Source organism: Salmo salar, chromosome 18, assembly GCF_965601325.2.
Source record: "Salmo salar chromosome 18, fSalSal1, whole genome shotgun sequence".
Taxonomy (NCBI): domain Eukaryota; kingdom Metazoa; phylum Chordata; class Actinopteri; order Salmoniformes; family Salmonidae; genus Salmo; species Salmo salar.
In genome coordinates, this window is record NC_138308.1 from 98,441,161 (window position 1) to 98,451,764 (window position 10,604).

The 10,604-nt window shown below is 46.7% G+C and overlaps 1 protein-coding gene across 1 annotated transcript in view; it reads left to right on the forward strand.

Moving 5' to 3' along the window:
- Positions 1 to 10,035, forward strand: part of LOC106578202 (GRB2-associated-binding protein 1) — a 68,200-nt gene extending 58,165 nt beyond the window's left edge. The window contains exons 10-12 of the mRNA XM_082965386.1: positions 259 to 397; positions 998 to 1,108; positions 5,478 to 10,035. Coding sequence (XP_082821512.1) covers positions 259 to 397; positions 998 to 1,108; positions 5,478 to 5,660 — 433 coding nt within the window. The 3' untranslated portion in view covers positions 5,661 to 10,035. The remainder of the gene's footprint in view (positions 1 to 258; positions 398 to 997; positions 1,109 to 5,477) is intronic.
- Positions 10,036 to 10,604: the final 569 nt, after the last annotated feature.

Sequence of the window (10,604 nt, forward strand, 5' to 3'; positions counted from 1 at the left end):
TCATCAATACTGTTAAGTACAAGCATATTAAGGTTATAATATTGTAGAATCTAATCATTTGTATGTGAAATGAAATGGGGCAAAGAAAACATTGGTTTTGACATTCATTTAGTATCACTGTCTTGAATTGGCACGTTTTTCCCCCTGCATTCTCGAGCAGTGAGGGAACACCCTATACCCAATTGTGTATGTCTGTTTTCAAAATAAAAGTCAGTGTTTCAGAATAAAAGTCCTAAACCTTTTGTTTATGTGTGTCAGTCCATCCAGCTGCTACACGTGTCCGTCCGATAGACCCTCTACCTGCCAAAGCTCCACCTCCAGCTCAGACTCGGACGACCCAGACGACAACTACGTTGCCATGACAACATCCAACATCGCCCTCGCCGCCGTCGTGTCGGTATGTTAGATTCACACACGCACACATAACGTACACACACACACAGTCTTGTATAACTAACCTTGACACACAATTCAGTCTCATTCAAAATCTTATTTTCCCTAACCCCTAACCCTAACCCTAAACCTAGCTCCTAACCCTAAAATTAACCCTAGCTCCTAACCCTAGCTCCTAGCCCTAGCTCCTAACCCTAGCTCCTAACCCTAAAATTAACCCTAGCTCCTAACCCTAGCTCCTAACCCTAGCTCCTAACCCTAGCTCCTAGCCCTAGCTCCTAACCCTAGCTCCTAACCCTAAAATTAACCCTAGCTCCTAACCCTAGCTCCTAACCCTAGCTCCTAACCCTAGCTCCTAACCCTAAAACTAACCCTAGCTCCTAACCCTAGCTCCTAACCCTAAAACTAACCCTAGCTCCTAATCCTAACCATAAACCTAATTCTAACCCTAAAACTAAGTCTAGCCTTAACACTAAACCCCCTAGAAATAGCATTTGACCTTGTGGGGACTAACAAAAATGTCTCCAGTTGGTCAAAATGTTTGTTTGTTCCACTATTCTTGTGTGGATTTCTGGACTTCTGTGTGTGTGTGTGTGTGTTCCAGACCCTGCGTGGGGACAGCCCCATGGTCTTACGGAGGCCTAGAGGGGACAAACAGGTTGAGTACCTGGATCTGGACCTACACACTGGTAGAGTGGCCACACCCCCACGACAGGTAAGACAATCTACCGACGCGAGTGCTACGGTGGCGGTACTCATTTAAATCAAATCAAATCATTTATTTGTCACGTGCTCCGAATACAACAGGTGTAGTAGACCTTACAGTGAAATGCTGAATACAACAGGTGTAGTAGACCTTACAGTGAAATGCTGAATACAACAGGTGTAGTAGACCTCACAGTGAAATGCTGAATACAACAGGTGTAGTAGACCTCACAGTGAAATGCTGAATACAACAGGTGTAGTAGACCTTACAGTGAAATGCTGAATACAACAGGTGTAGTAGACCTAACAGTGAAATGCTGAATACAACAGGTGTAGTAGACCTCACAGTGAAATGCTGAATACAACAGGTGTAGTAGACCTCACAGTGAAATGCTGAATACAACAGGTGTAGTAGACCTCACAGTGAAATACTGAATACAACAGGTGTAGTAGACCTTACAGTGAAATGCTGAATACAACAGGTGTAGTAGACCTCACAGTGAAATGCTGAATACAACAGGTGTAGTAGACCTTACAGTGAAATGCTGAATACAACAGGTGTAGTAGACCTTACAGTGAAATGCTGAATACAACAGGTGTAGTAGACCTCACAGTGAAATGCTGAATACAACAGGTGTAGTAGACCTCACAGTGAAATGCTGAATACAACAGGTGTAGTAGACCTTACAGTGAAATGCTGAATACAACAGGTGTAGTAGACCTCACAGTGAAATGCTGAATACAACAGGTGTAGTAGACCTTACAGTGAGATGCTGAATACAACAGGTGTAGTAGACCTCACAGTGAAATGCTGAATACAACAGGTGTAGTAGACCTTACAGTGAAATGCTGAATACAACAGGTGTAGTAGACCTCACAGTGAAATGCTGAATACAACAGGTGTAGTAGACCTCACAGTGAAATGCTGAATACAACAGGTGTAGTAGACCTCACAGTGAAATGCTGAATACAACAGGTGTAGACCTCACAGTGAAATGCTGAATACAACAGGTGTAGTAGACCTTACAGTGAGATGCTGAATACAACAGGTATAGTAGACCTTACAGTGAAATGTTTACTTACAGGCTCTAACCAATAGTGCAAAAAAGGTGTTAGGTGAACAATAGGTAGGTAAAGAAATAAAACAACAGTAAAAAGACAGGCTATATACATTAGCGAGGCTATAAAAGTAGTGAGGCTACATACAGACACCGGTTAGTCAGGCTGATTAAGGTAGTATGTACATGTGGGTATGGTTAAAGTGACTATACATATATGATGAACAGAGAGTAGCAGTAGCGTAAAAAGAGGGGTTGGCGGGTGGTGGGACACCATGCAGATAGCCCGGTTAGCCAATGTGCGGGAGCACTGGTTGGTCGGCCCAATTGAGGTAGTATATACATGTAGGTATGTTAAAGTGACTATGCATATATGATAAACAGAGAGTAGCAGCAGCGTCAAAAGAGGGTTGGGGGGGGGTGGGCACACAATGCAAATAGTCCGGGTAGCCATTTGATTACCTGTTCAGGAGTCTTATGGCTTGGGGGTAAAAACTGTTAAGAAGCCTTTTTGTCCTAGACTTGGCACTCGGGTACAGCTTGCCATGCGGTAGTAGAGAGAACAGTCTATGACTGGGGTGGCTAGGGTTTTCGACAATTTTTAGGGCCTTCCTCTTACACCGCCTGGTGTAGAGGTCCTGGATGGCAGGCAGCTTAGCCCCAGTAATGTACTGGGCCGTACGCACTACCCTCTGTAGTGCCTTGCGGTCAGAGGCCGAGCAATTGCCGTACCAGGCAGTGATGCAACCATTCAGGATGCAACCATTCAGGATGCTCTCGATGTTGCAGCTGTAGAACCTTTTGAGGATCTCAGGACCCATGCCAAAATTTTTTAGTTTTCTGAGGGGGAATAGGCTTTGTCATGCCCTCTTCACGACTGTCTTGGTGTGTTTGGACCATTCTAGTTTGTTGTTGATGTGGACACCGAGGAACTTAAAGCTCTCAACCTGCTCCACTACAGCCCCGTCGATGAGAATGGGGGTGTGCTCGGTCCTCCTTTTCCTGTAGTCCACAATCATCTCCTTAGTCTTGGTTACGTTGAGGGATAGGTTGTTATTCTGGCACTACACGGCCAGGTATCTGACCTCCTCCCTATAGGCTGTCTCATCGTTGTCTGTGATCAGGCCACTGTTGTGTCGTCTGCAAATTTAATGATGGTGTTGGAGTCGTGCCTGGCCATGCAGTCGTGGGTGAACAGGGAGTACAGGAGGGGACTGAGCACACACCCCTCTGGAGCTCCAGTGTTGAGGATCAGCGTGGCGGATGTGTTGCTACCTACCCTCACCACCTGGGGGCGGCCCGTCAGGAAGTCCAGGATTCAGTTGCAGAGGGAGGTGTTTAGTCCCAGAGTCCTTAGCTTAGTGATGAGCTGTGAGGGCACTATGGTGTTGAACGCTGAGCTGTAGTCAATGAATAGCATTCTCACATAAGTGTTCCTTTTGTCCAGGTGGGAAAGGGCAGTGTGGAGTGCAATAGAGATTGCATCATCTGTGGATCTGTTTGGGCGGTATGCAAATTGGAGTGGGTCTAGGCAGGTTACCTTCGCTTTCTTGGGCACAGGGGCTATGGTGGTCTGCTTGAAACATGTTGGTATTACAGACTCAGTCAGGGAGAGGTTGAAAATGAGACTTACCAGTTGGTCAGCGCATGCTTTGAGTACACGTCCTGGTGATCCATCTGGCCCTGTGGCCTAGTGAATGTTGACCTGTTTAAAGGTCTTGCTCACATCGGCTATGGAGAGCGTGATCACATAGTCGTCCGGAACAGCTGGGGCTCTCATGCATGCTTCAGTGTTGCTTGCCTCAAAGCGATCATAAAAGCATTTAGCTCGTCTGGTAGGCTCGTGTCACTGGGCAGCTCGCGGCTGGGTTTCCCTTGGTAGTCCATAATAGTTTGCAAGCCCTGCCACATCCGACGAGCATCAGAGCCGGTGCATAAGGATTCAATCTTAGTCCTGTATTGATGCTTTGCATGTTTGATGGTTCATCTGAGGGCATAGCGGGATTTCTTATAAGCGTCCGGATTAGTGTCCCGCTACTTTAAAGCTGCAGCTCTAGCCTTTAGCTCGGTCCGAATGCTGCATGTAATCCGTGGCTTCTAGAATTATGGTCAGATTTGCCAATTGGAGGGAGAGCTTTGTATGCGTCTCTGTGTGTGGAGTGAAGGTGGTCTAGAGTTTTTTTCTTCCTCTGGTTGCATATGTGACATGCAGGTAAAACGGATTGAAGTTTGCCTGCATTAAAGTCCCCGGCCACTAGGAGCACTGCCTCTGGATGAGCATTTCTTACTTGCTTATGGCCCTATATCGCTTGTTGAGTGCGGTCTTAGTGCCAGCATCGGTCTGTGGTGGTAAATAGACGGCTATGAAAAATCTAGATGAGAACTCTCTTGGTAGATAGTGTGGTCTACAGCTTATCATGAGGTACTCTACCTCTTGGTAGATAGTGTGGTCTACAGCTTATCATGAGGTACTCTACCTCAGGCGAGCAAAACCTCGAGACTTCCTTAATATTAGACATTGTGCACCAGCTATTATTGACAAATAGACACACACCTCTACCCCTCGTCTTACCAGATGTAGCTGTTCTGTCCTGCCGATGTACGGAAAACCCAGCCAACTGTATATTATCTGTGTCATCGTTCAGCCACGACTCTGTGAAACATAAGATATTACAGTTTTTAATGTCCCGTTGGTAGGATAGTCGCGAGGGGAGATCATCCTATTTATTCTCCATTGATTGCGCGTTGGCCAATAGAATGGATGGTAGAGGCGGGTTACCCACTAGTAATGAATTCCCACAAGGCACCCCGATCTCCGTCTTTTCTTCTCGCGAATGACGGGGATTTGGGCCTGGTCTTGGACAATCAGTATATCCTTCGCGTCAGACTCATCAAAGAAATAATCTTCTTCCAGTTTGCGGTGACTGTTCTGATATCCAGAAGCTCTATTTTGTCATAAGAGACGGTAGCAGCAACATTATGTACAAAATAAGTTACAAACGCAAAAAAACACAAAGTAGCACAATTGGTTAGGAGCCCGTAAAACGTCAGCGGGTTAGTTAATTAACCAGGTTAGTTCATTTACCAGGTTAGTTCATTTACCAGGTTAGTTCATTTACCAGGTTAGTTAATTTACCAGGTTAGCTCATTAGGAATATGGGTCTGAGCTAGACATTTATATGATAAAGCTCTGTATATCTGTTTCAAAATAAGAATACACACAAAAAAAACACTTGTTTCAGAATAAAAGTCCCACTTTTGTGTTTCAAAATAAAAGTCTCTGTTTTAGAATAAAAGTCCATCCTGTCTTTTTGTTTTCAGAAAAAGAGTGTGTTGGGTGGCTCGATGGGCTCGAGCGAAGGTGAGCGTGCACGTGAGCGTGAAGGTGAGCGTGCACGTGAGCGTGTGGACTATGTGGTCGTTGATCCTGAGAGAACCAGAGCTCTGAAAAGTACCAGGGAGGCGTGGCACGACGGGAGACAGTCTACTGAGAAGGACAAATAACACACACACACACACTGAACAGACACACACACACACACACACACTGAACAGATACACACACACACATTGAACAGTCACACACACACACACACACACACACTGAACAGATACACACACACACACTGAACAGACACACACTGGACACACACACACACACTGGACACACACACACACTGAACAGACACACACACACTGAACAGATACACACACTGGACACACACACACACTGAACAGACACACACACACTGAACAGATACACACACTGGACACACACACACTGAACAGACACACACACACTGAACAGACACAGACACACTGAACAGACACACACACACTGAACAGACACACACACACACTGAACAGACACACACACACTGAACAGATACACACTGGACACACACACACACTGAACAGACACACACACACTGAACAGACACACACACACACACTGAACAGACACACACACACACTGAACAGACACACACACACTGAACAGACACACGCACACACACTGAACAGACACACACACACACTGAACAGACACACACACACACTGAACAGACACACGTACACTGAACATACACACACACACACACACTGAACAGATACACACTGGGCACACACACACACTGAACAGACACACACACACTGAACATACACACACACACACACACACACACACACTGAACAGACACACACACACGGCAAACTACAGAGTGAGACACCCACTAATTGACCCAAATGACCACTATATACACTCACAGCTTTGCCAACACACACACACACACACACACACACCTCTCCAAGTGGACCCTGCTCCACGAGGGGGTAAAAGGGGGGGGCTCAGCCCCCTCAGTTTTAGATGTATGTCCTTTATATAAAATAGTAAGAAAGTTCAAATGATTGATTGACAGGTTGGCACAAAATCTGTCATCTGTAATCAGTCATCTGTCATCTGTTTCAGTCTGTCATTCAGATATAATGTCCATACAGTCCTCCTCCTCTGGGACTCACTTTACAAGTTCTTTAAAAAAAAAACAACCGTGACTTCCCTGTACAGAAACATTGAATAGAGTACTGGAAGTTCCCCTTCCCGACATCGAATGCACGCGTTCGTACAACACAGAAGTAAGAATCGAGGCTGCAGGGCTGCTGAAGGCGGTGATAGACCCCTGGCTTTTAAGTTTATGGTGCACAGAATCCTCAATCTTCTCCATCCTCCAAAACAAATGACTCCAAGCAAAAGCAACAGATCTTTACACTGGAGTCAGTGGTCCTCAATGTGTTGGAGTGTGGTGGTCCTCAATGAGTTGGAGTGTGGTGGTCCTCAATGTGTTGGAGTGCGGTGGTCCTCAATGTATTGGAGTGTGGTGGTCCTCAATGTGTTGGAGTGTGGTGGTCCTCAATGTGTTGGAGTGTGGCGGTCCTCAATGAGTTGGAGTGTGGTGGTCCTCAATGTGTTGGAGTGCGGTGGTCCTCAATGTATTGGAGTGTGGTGGTCCTCAATGTGTTGGAGTGCGGTGGTCCTCAATGAGTTGGAGTGTGGTGGTCCTCAATGTGTTGGAGTGTGGTGGTCCTCAATGTGTTGGAGTGTGGCGGTCCTCAATGAGTTGGAGTGTGGCGGTCCTCAATGTGTTGGAGTGTGGCGGTCCTCAATGTGTTGGAGTGCGGTGGTCCTCAATGTGTTGGAGTGTGGTGGTCCTCAATGAGTTGGAGTGTGGCGGTCCTCAATGTGTTGGAGTGTGGTGGTCCTCAATGAGTTGGAGTGTGTTGGTCCTCAATGTGTTGGAGTGTGTTGGTCCTCAATGTGTTGGAGTGTGGTGGTCCTCAATGTGTTGGAGTGTGGCGGTCCTCAATGTGTTGGAGTGTGGTGGTCCTCAATGTGTTGGAGTGTGGCGGTCCTCAATGAGTTGGAGTGTGGTGGTCCTCAATGTGTTGGAGTGCGGTGGTCCTCAATGTGTTGGAGTGTGATTGTCCTCAATGAGTTGGAGTGTGGCGGTCCTCAATGAGTTGGAGTGTGGTGGTCCTCAATGTGTTGGAGTGTGATGGTCCTCAATGAGTTGGAGTGTGGCGGTCCTCAATGAGTTGGAGTGTGGTGGTCCTCAATGTGTTGGAGTGTGGTGGTCCTCAATGTGTTGGAGTGTGGTGGTCCTCAATGAGTTGGAGTGTGGTGGTCCTCAATGTATTGGAGTGTGGTGGTCCTCAATGTGTTGGAGTGTGGTGGTCCTCAATGTGTTGGAGTGTGGCGGTCCTCAATGAGTTGGAGTGTGGCGGTCCTCAATGAGTTGGAGTGTGGCGGTCCTCAATGTGTTGGAGTGTGGTGGTCCTCAATGTGTTGGAGTGTGGTGGTCCTCAATGTGTTGGAGTGTGGTGGTCCTCAATGTGTTGGAGTGTGGTGGTCCTCAATGTGTTGGAGTGTGGCGGTCCTCAATGTGTTGGAGTGTGGTGGTCCTCAATGTGTTGGAGTGTGGCGGTCCTCAATGTGTTGGAGTGTGGTGGTCCTCAATGAGTTGGAGTGTGGTGGTCCTCAATGAGTTGGAGTGTGGTGGTCCTCAATGTGTTAGAGTGTGGTGGTCCTCAATGTGTTGGAGTGCGGTGGTCCTCAATGAGTTGGAGTGTGGTGGTCCTCAATGAGTGGGAACGTTATGTAAGTACAAATCTCCAGCAGTACGTGCGTGGTGGACAGTACAGTAGACCAGCAGGACAGAGGAGAAGAGACTGAGTGTATAAAGACTGTTCTTCAGCACGTTGGATGCTGTTATTGTTGAATTGTCAGAACGATTCAGCGAAACTCAACAGGACCTGTGTGTCCTGGACCCAGAGAGCCATGACTTTCTAGATGTAGAGATGGATCCGAGCAAAACCGATGTAGTGGAAGCTGACTTCAGTGTTGCTCGGCAGTTTTTTGGCAGACTGAAATCGAGCCAATGAGGACGCTTTTGAGGTGTCTATATCTACATATATCTACATACATACAAAACTCATTTTCCACTTTGACAAATGTGTTCAGTCAGCACAGGAGAAGCATGCTAGACCCGAGGAAAGGTCAACTAATCCAACTGCCATTTTGAGGGGGATTTTACAATAATATTTCCTGGGGAGAATGGAATGATCGATTTACTCAGGAAGTTCCACAGAGCATCAAGGAGGCTGCAACTCTTCTGAAAAGATGGAAGAAAAAAAAAAAAAATCTAGCTGGTTGAAAACCAGTGGCGTCATTTACAGCAAAAACATTGTCACATGGAATGACGCTGGAGAGACGAAGCAGGTACGTCGAGTCAAACATTTAATATAGAACGGACATGGAACGAGACAGGGACAGCGTCAGCAAACGAGTAACACAGACAAAAAACAATTAATGCAGCAGCGGGGGAACAGAGCTGGGGAACTGACAAATATAAGGGGAGGTAATAAACAGGTGATGGGTGAGTCCAGGTGAGTCCAATAACGCTGATGCGCGTGACGAGGGAAAGCAGGTGTGCTTAATGGATGATAGGAGTGAGTGATGCAGGGCAGCCTGGCGCCCTCAAGCGCCGGGGGAGCGGGAGCGGGAGCAGACGTGACAAACCTAGGATATGGAATGACAAAATGACTTCCTTAGCCAGCCTATGTTTTTAACGGCCTTACTTTAGTGTGTATGTTTATGGTGATGACAGAGCGCTGCGGAGATTTCGTGCCAACCTGTCACTTCAAGCATTTCAACTTTTATTGTTTATTGTGGTTTAGCGTGATATGAGCAGAATTCAATATAACTCCAACCCAAATGATCCTCCGTTGGGTATACCTACATATCAGTATGTTTCATCATAGAGATAGATAGTCTACATTATGTTATGGTTGTCTTGGTAACCTATTGGTTTCCGTGGTTGTAAATGGAGCTGGTATGTTTTGGAAATGAGTTTATGGTAGGATGGCATTGCTCAATTGATTATGACATATCACAGCGTGTTGCTGAACTCGTGAGTGAGAGGCATGATTTTCCATGTTTGAAGGCGAGTCTATAGGCCTATTTGTTTATCAAGACAGCTGTGCATGGCTGCATCTCACTGTAGTAGGCTGTATCTCACTGTAGTAGGCTGCATCTCACTGTAGTAGGCTGCATCTCACTGTAGTAGGCTGCATCTCACTGTAGTAGACTGTATCTCACTGTAGTAGGCTGTATCTCACTGTAGTAGGCTGCATCTCACTGTAGTAGGCTGCATCTCACTGTAGTAGGCTGCATCTCACTGTAGTAGGCTGTAGGCTGCATCTCACTGTAGTAGGCTGTTGGCTGCATCTCACTGTAGTAGACTGTAGGCTGCATCTCACTGTAGTAGGCTGCATCTCACTGTAGTAGGCTGTTGGCTGCATCTCACTGTAGTAGACTGTAGGCTGCATCTCACTGTAGTAGGCTGCATCTCACTGTAGTAGGCTGTAGACTGTATCTCACTGTAGTAGGCTGTATCTCACTGTAGTAGGCTGCATCTCACTGTAGTAGGCTGCATCTCACTGTAGTAGGCTGCATCTCACTGTAGTAGGCTGCATCTCACTGTAGTAGGCTGCATCTCACTGTAGTAGGCTGCATCTCACTGTAGTAGGCTGTTGGCTGCATCTCACTGTAGTAGGCTGCATCTCACTGTAGTAGGCTGCATCTCACTGTAGTAGGCTGTATCTCACTGTAGTAGGCTGTTGGCTGCATCTCACTGTAGTAGGCTGCATCTCACTGTAGTAGACTGTATCTCACTGTAGTAGGCTGTATCTCACTGTAGTAGGCTGCATCTCACTGTAGTAGGCTGCATCTCACTGTAGTAGGCTGCATCTCACTGTAGTAGGCTGTATCTCACTGTAGTAGGCTGTTGGCTGCATCTCACTGTAGTAGACTGTAGGCTGCATCTCACTGTAGTAGGCTGCATCTCACTGTAGTAGGCTGTTGGCTGCATCTCACTGTAGTAGACTGTAGGCTGC